At 45.6% G+C, this 20,485-nt stretch overlaps 1 protein-coding gene across 1 annotated transcript; it reads left to right on the forward strand.

The window, feature by feature from the left end:
* Positions 1 to 1,782: 1,782 nt before the first annotated feature.
* Positions 1,783 to 6,677, forward strand: LOC133370887 (kelch-like protein 6). Its single transcript, XM_061597767.1, has 4 exons — positions 1,783 to 2,477; positions 4,056 to 4,134; positions 4,781 to 5,008; positions 5,132 to 6,677. The coding sequence occupies exons 1-4, from the start codon at positions 2,210 to 2,212 to the stop codon at positions 6,675 to 6,677; spliced, it is 2,121 nt and encodes a 706-aa protein (XP_061453751.1). The 5' UTR covers positions 1,783 to 2,209.
* The last annotated feature ends 13,808 nt before the right edge of the window (positions 6,678 to 20,485 follow it).

The raw sequence follows: 20,485 nt of genomic DNA on the forward strand, positions 1-20,485 counted from the left end.
TACACCATGGTTTTAATGAGATTGGCAAGCACTCCGTTAATACTGGTCTTATGGATGGATATGAAGCAACAAAGGATCATTGTCAACATAGATATTATTGAAAGATAACCGTTACGAAGATAACTGTTATAAGGTTAAACTACTAGACCTAGAGATGGGCAAGAAATCAGTTCAGTTTGCATTTCAAGCCAAAACTATTAAATTTGTACTTTCCAAAACAATATGAGAACAGAAACACAGCCATCCTTAAAAATTCACATGTATTCGAATGTTGCAATACAGTTCACCAACCAAACAACTTTTACAAAAATGCGTGAATTAGGGGAAAGTGTGCATAAAAGTGAATAAATGAGTGAAAATAACAAAAATGCATTATATGACGAGAAATTGCTTGCAAAAAATGTGTACATTATGAAAACTGCCTACAAAAAGGATTGTCATGAGGATTTTTTAAAAACAATTCACAAATTGCTTCAGAAATGTGGAGAACTGAATTTGAGATTGTAAAAATGAGGAAGTGAGAGCACCAAAATGGACAGATCTTTCCATCCCCAACTAAACCATCAGAGAACGGTTCAGTTTTGCAGAGATGCTTCCATACTAGCCCCTTCCCAATTATCACAGAGAATCCAGATGACATTGTTCCAAGATAGTATATACAATTTCCCCCCATTATTTGTAAGACATGCAATGTAAATGGCTGCTCTGGTGGTATATTACAGCTTCTGTATAAAATCTAAGGATTAATAGCTGAAAATGTCAATATAGGGATACAAACTCTTCTGGCAGGCCTTTGGGGTAGGTTAGGTTTTAGTGTTACTGATGGAATTTTAAGGTTTTAATGTGAATTGTATGTTTTATGTTGTGCGTCGCCCAGAGTGGCTGGAGAACCAGCCAGATGGGCGACTAATAAATTTAATAAATAAATAAACCTGTTTTCTGTGTGGCACCACTGCACAGACGTTAAAAATACTTTGTCAGGATGTAAGAGGGGAGGGAACACGAATATAGACAGTGGAGGCTGGTCCATTGGGCTGGATCGGGCACTGCCCCCCAACCTCAGTCTGCCCTCTGCCAGCCCCCTTCCGCCTGCCTTCTTAGACAACCAGTCTGGGGGGTGGCACTGACTTGGCACCTTCCTCTTCCCCCATAGTCTCAGTGTTGCCCCTTGACAGAACTCAGCAGAGAGCCAGAGGAGGTTGGGAACAAAAGCAAAATAAATGGGCTGTCTGTCGCTGGTTCTGGTTCTACCTACTGTTTGGGCTCCCTGCCTTCTGCCCTACCAATCCCATGAGGCACCAGCTCCCACTGAATATAGAAGTTTTCCAAATAACCATTTTATAAATTAGCACTATTAAACAAAATTTGGAGATTCCAGAATTTCAAATACAGATTATATTCATTATCTTTTGATTACAGCAAATACTAATTGTCTCAGATTGTGGAAGGTGATGGAAGCTCACAGTGGCTGAAATAATTATTGGATTGCTTTAATGGGGAAAACTGTTATCAGTGCTTTCAAAGGAAGGCTACAGTGGATTATGATGTTTTGAAATGGTCAACTTTTTTCTTACTGGAACAATAATTTTACACCTGTATTCATAGCTACTTTAATAAAGATTGAGAGAGAGGGGGAAATATTATTTGAAAATGACATTTCACTCTAATGGGTTGGTTTGGGAACAGGAAATTTTTAACTGGCCTGAGGGAGATCCGCCCCCTCTATTTCTGTTAAATTAGTATTTGTTCTTTTCTGTACAACAGCTGCTACTATATTTTCCTCAAACTACAGAGTACTTATGGTGGCTCATATAATGAACTATCAACAATCCAGAAGACAAAAGCAACTTAACAACACACACACACACGAAAAGAGAAACAGCAGCAGATCAACAATATACGATCAAGAGTGAGCCTAAGAGAGAAAAGAGCCAGTGATGAAAACCAGCAAAGAGGGGGCCACACTCCAGGTGGGGAGCTATACTGGGCGCTACCGACAGAGAAGAAGGCCCTTTCCCTCCATTCCTACCAGAGCTGGGCTTCCGAGAGTAGAGCAAGCACCCCCGGGTTCCAAGAGGCGCCATTTTCACAAAGGCTGCCATGGCAACTTTGGCTCCCAGAGCCCAGGAGGCCTGTGTCACTGTGAAAGCAAGTGAAGCCAGGACCAACCACTAAATTCCTAATATACCCTAAGGAGGCCCAAGGTGTCATGGCGACCATTGTGGGGGTGATGGGTGCCCCAGGGACACCGGTGCCTTGGCTGGAAGCTGCTTTAAAAGAGATCTTGAGGGGAACAAGCAGAGGTCGGAGTACCCTCTGGGCCAGCTCCCAGAGAGAGAGTGACAGCCCCTTGGGACGTGATGCTCCAGGGAGTGCTGTCATGGATCCACCAGGTTTGGCAGCAACCAGCAGAAGGGAGGAGGAAGAGGAGGAGGAGCCGGAGATGTCAGTGTCGCTGAAATCTTGCTTCAGCCAGGGTGAGTTTGCTGCTGATCTTGAACTTGGTGATCGGGAATGGCTACTGAAGCAGCCAATAGTAGCCCAGGGGCTCACTCCAGGGCCACCTGGGGATTCCCAGTGCAATAGTGCTCCAGGGGTTCTGGCGCTTGAACTGGCAGCTTCACAGTCTGAGGCCCAGCTCAAGCATCAAAGCCTCTTCAGGGACAGATAAGGTTGTGCCAAACTGGCCACTGGGATCGGCAGGCAGCATGAAACCTCTGGATTGGTGAGGCCTGACAGAGATAGTGGGAGCCGAGCCTTCTGACTTTGCCTAGCCCTTCTGCCTGCTGCATTTCAGCCTCTTTCCTCCAGCATCTCCATACCCCAGATGTGTAGTCGTCTGGAGTCTTGGGGGGGTCTTAGACCCTTTACATTTTTGGGAGCAGGGTCCCAGCAGGGTTCTTATGTCTCCAGCATCCTACAAGCCAATCACTAAGAAAGGGGAATGTGTTAGCCATCGAGAAGAGTCTTCTAACATGCTTCCATGTTCTTTCCTCCTGATTGAAGCCAATTGGAGTAAAAGGAGGTGAGTCAGCCACAGAGAAGACTCTTTTCAGTAGCTAACATACTCCCCTTTCATGCTGATTGGCTCCTAGGGATGTCTGTTATTGTGGGAGAAGGCATTTACAATGATCTCATTCAGCAAAAAAAGGGGAGGGGCATGGCTATGACTATGCTGAAAGGACCCTGCACTTCTGAATTTGCCACTACACTACTGCCATACCCTCCAGGCATAAAATAGGGGCATCCTGCTGCCCTGGCAATAGCAAATTATTGCATAATTTTCTGCAAAGCAGGACAAGAGCAATGTATCATCATCATTATGGAGAGTTCTGGGTAAAAAATGAGGTGCTGGTATTTGTATAATGATAAAAGTGTCATGGGTGCCGAGACAAAATGGCTGCCATGGGCAGCAAAAATAAAGGCAATGGTACTGTGAGTACTGTCACAAAAAAACTTGCTGCTACTGCTACTACTACTGTTTACTGTATTTATATAAGGCCATCCAATAACGTGTTCCTCGTGTGGCTCAGAAAAGCTAAAACAATAAAACAAGATTAAAATACAAATGGCTGCAGCATCCTTTTTTTCTGTGATCTGTCCAATATAATCCTGAGTAACCTCTCTCCCCTTGCAGGGATTTAGCAGAAGGACCCATGGGGCACAAACCACTTGAATTAAATTTTAATTCTCCTGGAATAAGGGCTTCTAGCAACTCTCCAGCAAATTATAGCCCATACATAAACCTCCCCTCTATAGGGAGATGCCCTTTCCTTTCAGATGAAATGGAAATGGACTGCCTTCAAGTCATTTCCGACTTATGGTGACCCTATGAGTAGGGTTTTCATGGTAAGCGGTATTCAGAGAGGGTTTACCATTGCCTTCCCCTGAGGGTGGGAGGCAGTGACTGGCCCAAGGCCACCCAGTGAGCTCCATGGCTGTGTGAGGATTCGAACCCTGGTCTCCCAGGTCATAGTCCAACACTTTAACCACTACGCCACACTAACCAGCCATAATTACCTAGAAAGCTTTCATTTCCCTCCCTTTCCCTCCAGGTTTGAAGCAGCTGCATCACACCCATGAACTCTGCAACGCCACCTTAGTAGCTGGAGGGAAGCGCTTTCCTTGCAACAGGTGGGTCTCTGTCCCCAAGCCAGGCAGGAGGGCCAGAAACCCCCTTTGAGCAAACAGAGCCAAAAAGCCTCTTCCTTCTTAGACAGGGTGGTGCCTCCCTAATAGTCCTTGATGGAATAGTGAATGAAGTACCATCCGAGATGGGGATTTATTTATTCATTTAAAGTATTTCTTTACTTCCCTTCATCAGTAGATTCCAGGGTAGTGTGCAAAAGTATGAATAAAATTAAGTCACGTAACGTAAAAATACAATCAAAACCAGCAAAAAGTCATGACAAAATGCAAGAAGACAAAGTAGAAAAAACATGAAAAACAAATACACAAAAAGAATAAAGCACAGTTCCAAAAGAAATCCACAATCTAAAATGCATGGACAGACAGGAAGCTCTTCCCCTGGCGCTGAAAAGTTTTTAATGTCAGCACCAGACGTGACTCCTTAGCGAGGGAGTTCCTGAGTCGGAGCACCACCACAGAAAAGGCCCTCTCCTTTGTGAAAGCATAACCTATCTCCAAGAGAGTACTTGGAGCAGAGATACAGCTCCTCCCTTTTCTCAGGTGAGGGAACTGAGGCTAAAAGAGTGATTGGCCCATGAGGGTACCCAGTGGCTACTCCATGGCCAATCCGACAACTTTGTTCTTCCCACAGGGCACTGTTGGCCTCCATCAGCCCTTACTTCCAGGCTGTGTTTACCAGTGACTTTAAGGAGTCCAGAGATGGGGAGGTTCTGCTGAGAGACATGGATTCCTCCATCCTCCAGAATCTGCTAACCTACCTCTACTCAGGAGAGCTGGCCCTCAGTTCAGAGACTGCTGAAGATCTGTTCACGGTAGCCAGCCGACTCCAGCTCACACCAGCCCTGGAACTCATCAGCAGGTAGCACAAGAGGTCTGGCTCCCCTGTATTTCTCCCCACCTTCTGTTTTAAAGGCCATAGAAATAAAAGGGCTTCACTGTCGAGTTTCCAGTTACATTCTTTCTTTCCATTGCTCCCTGGCAGATATCTAACAGAGAGGATCTCCATGGAGAGCTGCCTTCGCCTTTACATGCTGGCTCATGACCACAACAGCCCCACCTTGCTGCGCAGCACATTACGCTACCTGGGCTTCCACTTTAAACCCCTCTTGGAACACAAGGATTTTCCACATCTCGACCTCGGTGCTTTGACCTGCATCATCTCCTCTGACCATCTAGCCGTCACCTCTGAAATGGATGTCTTCCAGGCTGTGCAGCAGTGGGTGACAGCTGTACCCACAGAGCGCCTTTCGGTCCTCAAGACGCTGCTACGACACATACGCTTCCCACTCCTGACGCATGAGGAAATCGCCCAAGTCCAGGCTGATGTCATGACACTTGACCAGCAAGTGGAATTGCAGTGGGAGGACCTAGATGGGGCAGGGAGGCTGCAGGTGAGTGGGGGGCTCCGGCAGGGCATGTTCCAGGAAAAAATCATATGCATCAAAGTGCCTCGCTTGAGGGACATTCTCTCCGTCAATGAAGACATGGATTGCTACATGGAGTGCTTGGATCCAGCTACGGGATCAAGGACAAAGCTGCCACCTTTAGAGCTGGTGGCGCTCCCCGGCTGCTCAGTCCTGGAACACAGGCTCTACATCTCAGGAGGAAAACACCCTGACGGCTCGTATTCCAAGGCACTGTGCGAGTACAACTCTCTAGCCAACCGCTGGATCCAGCTCCCTCCCATGTCAACACCCCGGTCTGTCCACATATTTTTAACTTGTAAGCGGAAGCTGTTTGCCCTGAGTGGCTGGAACGACACAGGCCCCCTTGCCTCTGCTGAGAGTTTTGATGTGGCAAAGCAAACGTGGTCACCCATTGCCAGTCTGCCCATCATTCTGCGGTTCTCCGCCTCTGCCTCACTCAAGAACAAGCTCTATCTGATAGGAGGAGATGCAGATTCCGATGAGGTGGTTTACCAGGGCATCCTTGTCTATGACATCTACTTGGATACCTGGGCACAGGTGCCTCTAGAATTTAGTCTCCACGGTGCAGCTGCTGTCACCATGCAGACCGGGATCTGTGTTGTAGGGGGCTTCTTCTCAGGAAAGAACACACATTCATACCCAAACAGTAGATTTAGCCAGCTTCTTCCTTGTACCTCAACATGCTTTTTCATGCACGAGGCTGGTGTCATAAACAAGGAGGTTACAATCCCTCCACTGCCGTCGCCTCTTGCCTTCGCTGGTGCCACTTGCTTTCAAGGGAAAGTTTATGTGATGGGAGGTGTATGCACCTCCAAGACGCATGACGCAATTTACCACTGGGAGCCTGGGGAAGCCACCTGGACTCAATACCCAGAGAACCTCACAGGCCAGGGAACTATTGTGCGGAGGGTGCTAAAATGTGTGACTCTGAAGGTGGTAAAGCCAAACCTGAGGGCTCTAATTCAAGATGCCTCTGCAAGCCGGGTGGCTATTGGGTTAGCAGAAACTGAGGTCCCCTTCAAAGAAAGGTGGAAGGATAACCACCCTAATTGTCCCCCAGATGGGGTTCCCTTGACATCTTTGGGAGCTGGAACATCATAAAAACTGAAGAAATTCCCCAAAGGGAAGAGATATTTTAATCTGGATGCCTCCAGTATTTAGCCCATTAAAAACCTAGGATATCTCTCCCTCTCAATCACCTTCACTCTCACTTTCCTGCAATAAGATGTGCGCTAAACATTCTGGGCTAACATGTTAACATTTTGCTTAAGTTCAGGGCCCAACAAACAAATAATTCCCTAAAATGTGGGAAGTTCAAGACAGTTTCCTGTGGAGAAGAAACACTGGAAACTTAGTGTCCTTATTATAATCTTTTTCTTTACAAATCTGCAGACTGAGCAGGTGTCACAAGGTCAAAGAAGCAACCACACAGTCCAGCGATGCTAATTTCAAAGCAATCTCAGTCCCCTCAGATCCAAAAAATATTGCACAGCATGGTGATAAAGCATGATGGCTAGGATGAAGTTGCCTGCTAACAGACATTGTGAGCAATACATGTCCAGGATATGTGATAACCTTCTGGGGCAGAGGTTGGGGAGCAGTCTGGCCCATTCCACAGTTTCAGTCAATGTTGATTTTAAAGCATTAAATAGAAGGAAGAGTCCAGATTGCTGACTGAAGAAAGCACTAACTAGGCTCCTGTTGCATAAGCAAAGAGCAGAGTTATTAGCATGGAAGCAATTGTCTTTAATCATTTATGGCCATTAAATATCTATCCCCTCCACCTCTAACACATATGCATATAAGAGAAAAATAGCACAAGCATCCTGGGCTCCCTCATGCAAACAGCTTCTAAATCCATATCTCTACTAACTATAATCTAATGTCTTGAAGTCCCTCACCCTGACTGAAGACTCCCACTCTAAGCCAAAAAAGAGCCAACATTTATAATGCCCTGCTTGCTTTGACCCAAGCTGATGTTCATATCACAAAACCTAGGTCAGCTTTTGTCAACTTGGAGCCCTCCAGATGTTTTGGCCTACAACTTGCATTAGCCCCAGCCTGCCCTGGAGGGCTCCAGGTTGGCCAAGGTTGGCCTAGGAGGTGACCTTTTAACATTTGTATTTGTTGTGATCGTATGCCTATAAAAGTATGTTCCAATCTAAAGGAAAATATATTGTGTAAGGGCTTATGCACACATTTTAAAGGAGCTGAGCCTTGCTGGAGGCTCTGGTTTGATCTCTAGCAGATGAGCTTATCTGCTCTTTTTAACAGAAATGAAAGGGATAATATTCAAAAGTGGAAGAGTGAGGCATGAGGGAGGGAGGAAAGGAGCCACTCTGCATTTTGTGTGAAGTGTCTATGATTAGAAGGCAAGTTAAAGACGTGTGTGTGAGAGGGAGATAGGTGGGTAAAGCAAATGACGGAAGGAGCTAATTTATTCAAACTGGACAGAGTTGGGTGGAGTTACGTTCCTTTATTGTGCCACTAGATGTCACAAGAGACCCATAAATATAAAAGTTTAAGAACTTAATGAAGTACTTCTGCACCAAAAGCATAATTAACTTATGGAATTCATTGCCACTGGGAGGCTGTGATGGCAATTTGCTTAAGTGGTTTTTTTAAAGGGATCAGATTGATTCATGGAGGAGAAGAAGTCCAATCAATGGCTATCCATTATGGCAGCCAGTTAGGAATAGAACCTCTATGGTCAGAAACAACAAAGTAAGTTGTGGCACCTGAAAGATTAACAAATGTATTGGGGCAGAGCTTTCTGTGGGCTACAGCCATTTAAAAACAACAACAAAGCAAGCTCAAAAAGCCAGGCCAATGCAGGAGAGAGAATCACAAGAGGCAAAAAGTCTTCCTTCAGAAAATGGAAGTCTTGTCCGAATGAAGAAAATAAAAAAGAACACAAACTCTGGCAAAAGAAATGCAAGAAGACAATAAGGGATGCTAAAAAAGAATTTGAGGAGCACATTGCTAAGAACATAAAAACCAACAACAAAAAATTCTATAAATACATTCAAAGCAGGAGACCATCTAGGGAGACAATTGGACCCTTGGATGATAAGGGAGTCAAAGGTGTACTAAAGAACGATAAGGAGATTGCAGAGAATTCTTTGCATCTGTCTTCACAGTGGAAGATATAGGGCAGATCCCTGAACCTGAACTAACATTTGCAGGAAGGGATTCTGAGGAACTAAGACAAATAGTGGTAACGAGAGAGGAAGTTCTAAGCTTAATGGACAATATAAAAACTGACAAATCATCGGGCCCGGATGGCATCCACCCGAGAGTTCTCAAAGAACTCAAAGGTGAAATTGCTGATCTGCTAACTAAAATATGTAACTTGTCCCTCGGGTCCTCCTCCGTGCCTGAGGACTGGAAAGTGGCAAATGTAACACCAATCTTCAAAAAGGGATCCAGAGGGGATCCCGGAAATTACAGGCCAGTTAGCTTAACTTCTGTCCCTGGAAAACTGGTAGAAAGTATTATTAAAGCTAGATTAACCAAGCACATAGAAGAACAAGCCTTGCTGAAGCAGAGCCAGCATGGCTTCTGCAAGGGAAAGTCCTGTCTCAGTAACCTATTAGAATTCTTTGAGAGTGTCAACAAGCATATAGATAGAGGTGATCCAGTGGACATAGTGTACTTAGACTTTCAAAAAGCGTTTGACAAGGTACCTCACCAAAGGCTTCTGAGAAAGCTTAGCAGTCATGGAATAAGAGGAGAGGTCCTCTTGTGGATAAGGAATTGGTTAAGAAGCAGAAAGCAGAGAGTAGGAATAAACGGACAGTTCTCCCAATGGAGGGCTGTAGAAAGTGGAGTCCCTCAAGGATCGGTATTGGGACCTGTACTTTTCAACTTGTTCATTAATGACCTAGAATTAGGAGTGAGCAGTGAAGTGGCCAAGTTTGCTGATGACACTAAATTGTTCAGGGTTGTTAAAACAAAAAGGGATTGCGAAGAGCTCCAAAAAGACCTCTCCAAACTGAGTGAATGGGCGGAAAAATGGTAAATGCAATTCAATATAAACAAGTGTAAAATTATGCATATTGGAGCAAAAAATCTGAATTTCACATATACGCTCATGGGGTCTGAACTGGCGGTGACCGACCAGGAGAGAGACCTCGGGGTTGTAGTGGACAGCACGATGAAAATGTCGACCCAGTGTGCGGCAGCTGTGAAAAAGGCAAATTCCATGCTAGCAATAATTAGGAAAGGTATTGAAAATAAAACAGCCGATATCATAATGCCGTTGTATAAATCTATGGTGCGCCCGCATTTGGAATACTGTGTACAGTTCTGGTCGCCTCATCTCAAAAAGGATATTATAGAGTTGGAAAAGGTTCAGAAGAGAGCAACCAGAATGATCAAGGGGATGGAGCGACTCCCTTACGAGGAAAGGTTGCAGCATTTGGGGCTTTTTAGTTTAGAGAAAAGGCGGGTCAGAGGAGACATGATAGAAGTGTATAAAATTATGCATGGCATTGAGAAAGTGGATAGAGAAAAGTTCTTCTCCCTCTCTCATAATACTAGAACTCGTGGACATTCAAAGAAGCTGAATGTTGGAAGATTCAGGACAGACAAAAGGAAGTACTTCTTTACTCAGCGCATAGTTAAACTATGGAATTTGCTCCCACAAGATGCAGTAATGGCCACCAGCTTGGATGGCTTTAAAAGAAGATTAGACAAATTCATGGAGGACAGGGCTATCAATGGCTACTAGCCATGATGGCTGTGCTGTGCCACCCTAGTCAGAGGCAGCATGCTTCTGAAAACCAGTTGCCGGAAGCCTCAGGAGGGAAGAGTGTTCTTGCACTCGGGTCCTACTTGCGGGCTTCCCCCAGGCACCTGGTTGGCCACTGTGAGAACAGGATGCTGGACTAGATGGGCCACTGGCCTGATCCAGCAGGCTCTTCTTATGTTCTTATGTTCTTATGTTCTTTAACCAGGTACGGAGGCAGCCTAGCTTTACCTATGGGATGGCACTGGTATCTATCCAGTACTTCCTCCAAGTGGCATACATAAGGCTATTGTCTCTTATCCTCACCACAAGCTTGCAAAGTAAGTTTGGCTGTCTTGCTGCATGCACTGCCTCTATCAGTTCACTATGCAAGCAGCAGCACAGAACTGTGGAAACAGCCACTGTTATTTATCTCATCTTTCCGGAAGAGCCATTCCCACAACCTGTAGCAGTGTGTTCCAAAGACCAATTATATGGGAAAGTGGGATCCCTCTAATTCAGTTTTGCATTTCCTGCATTCAGAAAGTGGGAAGGTGTCAGTAGATTAAACTGACAAAGAACATTTTACAGACTGTGGGTTGTTGTGGGGAAGGGCCCATAGCTCAGTGGAAGGGCATCTGCTCTGCATGCAGAAGGTCCCTGGCTCCACCTCTGACGGCATCTCCTGGGAGGACTGGGAAAAGACTCCCTGCCTGAAACCTTGGAGAGCCATTGCTGCCAATCAGTGCAGACAATACTGAGCTAGATGGACCAACTGTCTGACTTGGTATAAAGTAGCTTCCAATGTTCCAAGGTTGTATCCCACTTTAGTCACACTCAGAGTAGACCTATTGAAATTAATGGGTATGGCTGATTTTGATTAATTAATTTCAATGGGTCTGCTCTGAGTAGAATTTAGTTGGATACGACCCATTGCTTTCTGCTCTTCCAGAGATTATTTACCCATCACCCAAAATAAAGCATGCCTAAAGGCAAGCTCTGTCAGCAAATAATAATCCCACCACCCACAAAGAAACCAAAAAGGGTGAAGGTCTGAGAAGAGAGAGCCAGAGAGACTTTGCAAGGAGGAGCTGGGTGGATGGGGGGTGGGTGGGGCCCAGCTTGGTGGGTGGGGCTCTGGGTTGAGCTGAATGTAGGGCTGAAAGTGTGTGAGCAGGGTGGAAGGTGGGGGATGTAATTTGGTTTGCTTAACGGGGGACTTGAAGAGAGGGCAGCCCAGCGAGGGGGCATTTGGCAGAGCCGCTGGGGGTCTTAGCCAAGATGATGCAGGAAAGAGGTGGGTTGCTATGGTAACGGGAGGCAGACATGCAGGGGACTAGGCGGGAGGGAGAGATGGGTGGAGAGGCAGAGGGAGCCAAGGTGTGAGCGAAGGAGGGCAGGCAGGAGGTAGGGGGACGGGGTGGGTGGGGAGCCGGTAATTGGGAGGGGGGCGGCGGCAGGGGTTTAGGGTGCGGGCATGGCCGAGGGGATGCCCAGCTGTGGGATCTTGTACGACACCTCCTTGCTGCTGCAGTTCTGCAATGGTGAGTTAGCCCGTCCCTGCAGCGGTAGCTGCTCCGCGTTCAGGCGCCCCCGCTGGACCCAGCCAAGGACCGCCCCCGCCCCCCCTGCCTTGCCCTGGGAAGAACCCTGCCCGCAGCCCCGCGCCTGCATCCCGCTGCTCGCGCTTCATCCCTGCCCGACTACGGCGGGGAAGCTGCGCCTCTGGGCTCCTCGGGCAGGCGCGCCAAGAGCAAGGGAGGTGCCCTCGCGGCGCTCCGCAACTGCGAGCGCTGCTTGCGCGGCGGATGGCAGACTTGGTGCCTTTCCCTGGCAAGGGAGGCTGCAGCGCTGGTGGTGTGGCATCGCAATGCATTTGGGCAGGATGGCTGGCACAGCGAAGGCTGAGGGCAAATAAAGGGGGAGGGGTCTCTTCCGGGGCGGGGAGTGCGAGGAGCTGCTGGGGCAGGGACACCCGGTGTGTTGACCTGTTGCCCCTTTCTGAACCAGCCACCGTGCCCTCCCCTGGCCCGCCTGCTAATCCAGACCCGCCCGCCCCCGCCGCCCAAATGGTTCATCATCATCAGGCAGCCTAGCTCACTGTACTCCGTATGGACCTTTGTCAGCCAGGTGCAACCTGGGAAATTCACAAGCAGGACTTGATGGCCGGATTTATCCAACCCCAGCGTCTACCTCCAGAAATGGGGGCGGCATTCAGCACTAGTCCTACTCAGAGTAGAGCCACTGAAGTTAACAGACATTACTAACTTAGGTTCTGCCTACTGTGAGTAGGAACTGGTCAAACAGAACCCTGGGTGGCTGTGCACGCAGGATGATGCCCTTTAACCCAAGATTATTTAATCTGGAATAACTACCACCTCCAGTTATGCACCCACCACCATTAAGTGTGGAATTCAATCACCATTTCATCTGTAATTATGCACTGAAAGACTGGAGGGAGCTATCCAGCCTTTTGCTACTATTTTACTGCTCTGATGGTGGATAAAGAAAGATGGTTAAAGTGTATATCAAGGAGAAACTGGTGCAGCTCAAGTGATCCTGGGTGGATATATGCTCCCACATGCATCCAAGTATGGGTACCAGAACATTTCAGGGCCAGAAGGATGTGAAAGCCGCAGAGTCCAGTTCCCACAGCTGAGGCTCTATATCTAGTGCCAGCCTCAGTACAGCAACATATTTAAATATGCTGCAAAGCCAAGTCTGCACATGCTCCAGATACTCTTTTATGAATAATACTTTGCCTGTTCCAGGGCTGAGCCCTGGCATTCAACAGGCTATGAGGCTGAGCCCTGACTCAGATTCACAGTTTGTATTTCATATGTGCTCAGATGCAGTGCTTAATAATGATAATGAGAATAAAACATGTCAAGAGCTGAGTCCTAACATTAAAAGCAGCTTCCAGGTCTGAGTCCCAGGCTTGGGTTTTATTGGAATGTTTGTATTTTGTTCTTCCTCCACGGATCTCAGAGCCACTGTGCCTATCTAATATTATCCTCACAACAAGCCTGCTTTATAGCTGAGCAGATATTTGGATCCAGGTCTCCCTGTTCCACAAGTCTGTCCCCTGCATGCTGTGCCTCCCTCGTCTGCCGGCCACGTCTGTTTCTCTGTTCTTCCTGCCAGTCTTCTTTTGCACATCTGCCAAATAGCAGGAGCCACCCCCACTCCCATTTCTCTTGTGCCCCTCTGTTTCTGAACCCAAGGGGCTTCCAGACAACCTGTTTCCAGGCCACTTCTCGCTGACCAGCACCCTCGTCCCCAAGGTCACTGGGACAGCATCATAGCCTTGTGCAGAGGAGCAGACAATCCATCCATCTATCTACTCTCTCAAACCTGGTACTCTGCCTGGCTGCAGCACCCGTTGCTTGTGATTGGACTGTGGCTCAGAGATGCTGCAAAGAGGGAGGAGGGAGAGATGAGCTAAGAAACACAATTGCAGAGGAGAGCAAGAGGCGGCAAGCTCCAGGGTAAGGCAGGGAGCAAGCCCCTGATCCTGCGGCAGAGGTCGGGAAAAGGGCAGGCAGGGGCAGCGTGGCGGCGTGGGCACCTGGCACAGGGCAAATCCCAGCATGACAGGTGGGTGGCTGCTAGTCCTATGGCTCGATTTGCCTTGTCCCACTTTGCCTGTATCCAGCCCAAATCTGCATGCAATCATAGGCCCTCCAGAGGGAGCTTTGGGAATTCAAAGAACATGAAAAATATGGGGTGTGCATGTGTGTGCATGCAAATGCATATGGCCAGTTTTGAGGTGCCTCAGAGAGGAAGGAAATATTGCAAGTGGGGTGGAGTGGGATGGGGGTAGTGCTGTGAGGAGCTGTTCCTGTGCTATTTCTTATAGATGCCAGGACCAAAAGGTTGGCAAGGACTAGAAAGATGCCCAGTACTAGGTTGGGAAAAGACAAATATGCTTGCACAGTTTGCTTACTCAAAACATACCCAGCAGCACCAATCTGCAAACCCCGGGCCCTGTGCAGTGGCGGGGAATCAGCCCGGTTCATTAAAATTTCAGTCTTTTCCCCTTGTCACCATCACACCTTGTATACTGACCACAGGATAGCAAGGCTTAATTCCCAGCCCTGGAACTTGTATTACCAGGGCTCAGCTAAAAGTCATGGAATTATAATAAAAGAGAAAGTGTGCCTCTGAATATGTGCAGAATGCCTTCCCAGAGTAAACACACACCAACAGTTAAATAGTTGCAAAGCTTTCAAGTCAGAGAAAGAAGCTTCCACGTATTCCTGTTTTGAGAAGTTAAGGCCAGGGAAAATGCATTGTTTATTTGCACAGAGAGAACGCTCTTCCCAAGTCTAGATCCTATGACCAGCAGGTCCTAGATTCTAATTCTTGTTCTGTGTGGCCTCAGAAAGTAAGTTCTCCTGACAGGATATCTATGCTTCTCTTGAGACAAGCAACACCGCTTGCACCACTTGCCAGGAAGGGGGAAAGGGAATATCCAGGCCGGATTACCTAGGGGGTGTAGTGTTTGTACAGTAAATGGGCACATTGTCTTAAAGAGCCTTTGAGGCATATTTTTTTAGTTTCAAGGAGCCAAGATTTACATATTTACAGTCACTTAATAGAACCATTAGCTAGCCCATAATATACTTTAACCATCTATTGGCATTTAGGCATAGCATGCTGGAGGTCAGCTATGAATGTTTAAATGGGGCTTACTTCCAAGTAAGCCTACATACGGTTGCACTGTTAGCATGTGTTAGCTGCCCCTTAGTACCTTGTAACCACTCTGCAGTACTCACAATAACTGTGATTAAAAAATGGTAAAAATAAGTCCTCCCCCCATCTCTTCCAACACGCTTATAAATAAACTGATTATTTAAATACACATGAATGATCAAGATCACAGAACTGGGGAATGGTAGATATTCTAGATTAATTATTCCAAGAGTCTTGGATATGACATCGAAGTGGCTAAAGTGTGATTTAAAAGAGTTGGATTTTCCCTATCAATGCACACGTAAAGGAAGACTTTGATCTTGCATTAATTATTTCACCTATGGAACAAAGAGGTGGTACTTGGAATGTTAATTGACATTAATTACAAGGGTTTTAGTTTTGGCATGGGACATATACCCTTTCTTAATCCCTGTCCAGAAATGTAATTGGCATGATCTGATGCCCATTTACCTGAGGGACAGGTGTGGTGGCAGAAAGAAATCAATTTACTAAAAGCAGGTGAAAGTATCACTCATTTGCCACTAGTGGGCAATGTCTGCAAAAGACTGGGCCTTGGTGATCACTGCTTTGATTAACAATATTAAAGCGCTGCCCCAACAAGTCTGTCTGCTTTGTATCTCTCCCTATATATATATGTATACACACAGAGAGAGCCTGTAGCTTACTTGAGCATTATTAATATGGTCCTTTCCGCTTTATCAGGACTGAGACATTACCACTACCAAAATGTTGAATTAAAGGCACTAGAAGTCCAGATTTGAACAGGACAGGCTCATTGTTGTTTTAACAGCTTATTTGTAGATATTTTGGTAGTGCTGTAGCTATTTATTCGTATACAAAATACAACCATTACAGACATAACATATAATCTCAATGCAATATAAAATTATGTTTTCAGCATTCATATTGGTGATTAATAATCAAATCTAAGCTCATTACCAATTTATGTAAAATTAAGATGGTTGTAGAGAAGTAATTCTAATATGACAGTTCAGTTATAACAAGAGGAATGAATAAATGCAATCTGTGCTTCTCTTTCTCTTCCAATATTCTCGAAAGGGCTTCCCATCCTTGTTTTATTAATTTGGTACCTCTCTTGTTCCACCCACAGAGCCCAGGTTATTTTGTTTAATAGTGCCAGATCCTAGTGTTTCATGAAGCATTTCCTAAATGGAGGAATTTCCTTTTGCTTCTAATATTTAGCATATATCATCCATTTTGCTGTGATCATATTAACCAATAATATCCATTTTTGAACTGAATCTTTGAAATAGGTATGTAAATACTGCTTGCTCCTGCTGGGAGGAAGGGTGGGATATAAAGCAAATAATTAATAAATAATGTTTGGATCAACTGGTATTTGAAATAGATTGATATCGATATCATCAGTATAGCAATCTTAAATAGCCCTAAAGCTTTTGGCTCATCTACCCAGTTCTCATGCCCTACTGTAATTTATCCAGTAAACAGCATTTCCTCCTATTGCTTTCAGAACTCTTGGTGGGTTCTGCCTGCGGGGGGGCTTTTGTATAAAAGAATGTGCATGCATGTACATGGATAAACTTTGTAAAAATAATAAAAAGCTCATATGCTCACACATTCCTGTTTCAAGTCATTTTTGGCATGTTTTGTATAAAACATTTTCCTCCCTGATAGTCATGGGGTGTGTTTTCCTTGCCCCAGGTGAATATGTATAAGCCTGGTGCAGACAGGTCTGCAGGTTTCCCATGGGCATGAGTCTGCACATAGATGTATGAACCACCCACATGAGTTCATTTATAAGCTTAATTAAATAAAATAAATAAATTATATAAGCTTAATTAAATTAAAAAATTAAAAAATTTATGTTGTTTCTTTTTAGATGAACCATGCTGAGAAACAGCAGTGCCTAATTTCTTCCTTGACACTTCTTTTCCCCCTGACACTGCCTATGCATTTTTTTCAAATGTTTATCTCCAACCATGGGGTCTAGAAACTTGTTGATATTAAAAGCAACACACATAAGCTGAGGTGTTAGATACTGGGGAGCCAGTGCTGTGCAGTGAACAGAATGCTGAGTTTCGGTATGGGAAATCTGAATTAAAATCACTTGTCATCATGAAACACTTGGAGTGAATAACTTTGTTTCATAGCCAAACCTAGGTGATTGGGTTGCTATGGCAAATAATTAGCTAAGGATATGTAGTATACAGTATCCTGCCTTTTGGACATCTGTTGTCTTAGAAAGTGGCTCACTTCTTCTTCCCCATCCTCCCCAACCCACTTGACCCTGTATCCCGCAGATGACAACTTGTCAGGCATCAGCGGGATGGAGGTGGACGACCGCATCTCCTACCTGGAGCAGCGGCTGCAGCTGCAGGAAGACGAGATCCAGGTGCTGAAAGCTGCGCTGGCTGATGTCCTGCGGCGTCTGAGCACCTGCGAGGAGAACGGACTCAGTCTGCAGAAAAAGGGACCCAGCAAAGGTATCAGGGGGTTGCAGGGGGAGGCACTGAACAATCTTGTCTCTGTGGCCAGCTGGGCCCTTCACCCAAAGTCGCCTGGATCTTCTCTAACCAAACTCAGACATAATTTTTTTAACCCCAATGTGGTTTATTTATTTATATTAACCCAAATAGGCCTAGAAAGCAGCATACAACAGTGCTGCACTATAATAAGGGGGGGGCACAATAAATCAAATAGAAAGTAACCTTATTTACAAAAATATATAATTGGGGTAAGAGGGACCGAAGGCGTGCAGCAATCAAACACTAATTTGGCAAATGAATCATCCTATTCTGAAGGCATACCAAAACAAGATAGTCTTCCCCCGACAGGAAAGGGGCTAGACTTTATTTGCTTATAGAAGCATTTCTATACTGCCATATCGTAAAATATCATATGGTGGTGCACAACGATGGGGCTGCTGGGGGAGCGAGTTCCAGAGTTTGGCTGCCATAGCTATCAAGGCCTTTCCCTGAGGACCTCCCACCAATCCTTCCTCAAACGCTTCTCCTATCAAAGTGTTACACTACCCAGTTAGGGCTGCCTCTATAATAATAATAATAAAATAATAAAATTTTATTTGTGAGTCGCCTATCTGGCCAAATTAACGGCCACTCTAGGCAACGTACAGTGACACAATAGAATACAATATATAGATCAAAACAATAATCAATAATTAATCTAAAACCAATCATTTCTTATAGAGAGTATAGCAGAAGCTCTGTCCATTGTGATTTGGACATTCATTACAATTATGAGGGTTTGTCCATCTCTCTCTCTGTGTGTGTGACTGAATCAGTTTAATTATTGCTTGTCTGTTTGCAAAGAAAAACCAGTTCATTTGCAAAAATAAAGGTCTATAAGGACGGTCTGTAACGACCATTAAGAATTAATTCAGTGATGTATAATTCAGTGATGTTTTTAGAATAATTTGATGGTGCTGTTAGATGCCTGTGATGCTGTGATGCTGTACTCATGCTGCCTCTCTAGGTAGCAAAGGGACCGGTGGCAAATCCTAATTTACTGGATTAAAAAGTTCAATCTCTGCCCAGACTTGAAGTGGTGGAGGAGTGGGTTTTCGCCCCCTTGGATGTTCAGCCCCACCCTTAGAAAACCACAGACATTCCTCATCCAGTTTCCCTCCATATGCATCAAGGCCAAACTACATGTGAACATGGCACACTTCAAACATATATACATTAGACTGTCACAATCGCATGTCACACAGAAGGTGGGTGCCATTTAAAGTGCAAAAGCAGCAGGCAGGTGACAGTCAGGTGGGGTGTTCAATCCTGCCCCTGGCAGTGCCAGTGGCCCCTAAGGTCATAGTTCTGCCAGCCACACACACAGATACTGGCAATGAGTCCACCTCAGAGGAAGGGCTTGGGGTGGGTGGGAAAGGAGGGCATGTGGGCAGGGAGTCTGGCGCCTCTCATCCATATGCCCCTTTGGTGCTTTAAATTGTCTCTCCCCACATTTTAGATGTGACCTGGATGTTTGAAGACATGGGACAACAGTTGCCATCTTGTGCTGGCCAGCCCCCAAAATATCCCTTCCTAAGACAACACTTATTTGTTGATATAGTTACTTGTACCCCACATATTTCACCACAAGGGTCTCCAGAGTGGCTTGCAATTACGTACACAAATTAAAAAACACATACACCACGAAATGGTGATAGGTTTTCACGTTCTCCAGAACACTTCATCAGGCAAGATATTACATAAAGCAGATAAAGAAAAATGTATTTTTAAAAATTATTTTTCTTCACAACACCTCCCAAGCCCATTCCCTGCTCTGAAGAGTTCTTGGAGACCTCTAAAAGTTGCCACCTTTTAAACTGGGGGAACAAACAATGTGCTTTCTTTGTCTCACAGCAGCCCTTGATGGAACCTGAAACCTGTTTTGCAACAGTGGAGCATATTTTCTCTCCTGCCCCAAGACCATGCATTGTTTCTTCCCCCAGTTTATTTTTTAAAGTGTAACTGAGTTGCAGTTACTCAGATCGACTGCTCAGAACTTTTGGGCCAGGCCACCAAAGCTCACTGGTCTCTGCTGCTGGACCCAGAGCCAGAGGGCTCCACCTGCAACGTCGCCCCTGACAGCTGCTAGATAGCAAGATGTTTTGATCCAAGAGCTTATCTATTTATAAAAATATTTGTATACCACTATTTCATTAAAAACATCAAAGCTGTTTGCAGCACGTTAAAAACAACCACCACCATACAATAAAAAAAATTAAAAATACAATAAAAACAAAGTTGGCAACCTTATGTGAAAAATAACAACAATTCACTTTCTTTCTACCCTTCACCATAAGGTCTCAGGGCAGATTACAACAATTTAAAAATTCAACATAAAAAACAGTTTAAAACAAATTAGTCGCAGGAATAGGGTGGGTCCTGAAAAATGTACATCTCAAGTGTCAAGGCCATGGAAAGTATCTAAGGTGCGAGACGCACCTCTGTGGGGAGGGAAGTCGCGTAGGAGGATAACATGATGGCGCTCTTTAAGTACCTGACGGGCTGTCCCATAGAGGAGGGTACAGATTTGCTCTCTGCTGCCCCAGAGGGGAGGACTAGGTCTAATGGTTTTAAGTTGCAGGAGCGTAGATTCAGATTGGACATTAGAAGGAACTTCTTGACAGTAAGGGCAGTTCGGCAATGGAACCGACTGCCTAGGGAGGTGGTGGGATCCCCTTCGCTGGATGTCTTCAAGCAGAGGCTGGACAGCTATCTGCGGGAGATGCTCTAGCTGTGGATTTCCTGCTGTGAGCAGGGGGTTGGACTCGATGGCCTACAAGGCCCCTTCCAACTCTATGATTCTATGACTTTAGGTATCCTTCTCTGGATAACTGTATTAACCGTATTGTCTCCCTTGCAGTTTACCAGCTGTTGCGGGGTCTGCCTTCCAGGCCCGCTCTGAGTAATGGGATCATCCCCCAGAGGAGAGGCTACTCCACCTCCCCATCGTCCCCCAA

Source organism: Rhineura floridana, chromosome 15 (genome assembly GCF_030035675.1).
Source record: "Rhineura floridana isolate rRhiFlo1 chromosome 15, rRhiFlo1.hap2, whole genome shotgun sequence".
Classification (NCBI taxonomy): Eukaryota; Metazoa; Chordata; class Lepidosauria; order Squamata; family Rhineuridae; genus Rhineura; species Rhineura floridana.

Bases quoted from the DNA above. Each gene is read 5' to 3' on its own strand.
- LOC133370887 (XM_061597767.1), top strand. From the start codon at position 2,210: ATGGCGACCATTGTGGGGGTGATGGGTGCCCCAGGGACACCGGTGCCT. The intron at 4,135-4,780 runs GTGGGTCTCTGT...TTCTTCCCACAG, and splicing joins AAGCGCTTTCCTTGCAACAG to GGCACTGTTGGCCTCCATCA. The intron at 5,009-5,131 runs GTAGCACAAGAG...GCTCCCTGGCAG, and splicing joins GCCCTGGAACTCATCAGCAG to ATATCTAACAGAGAGGATCT.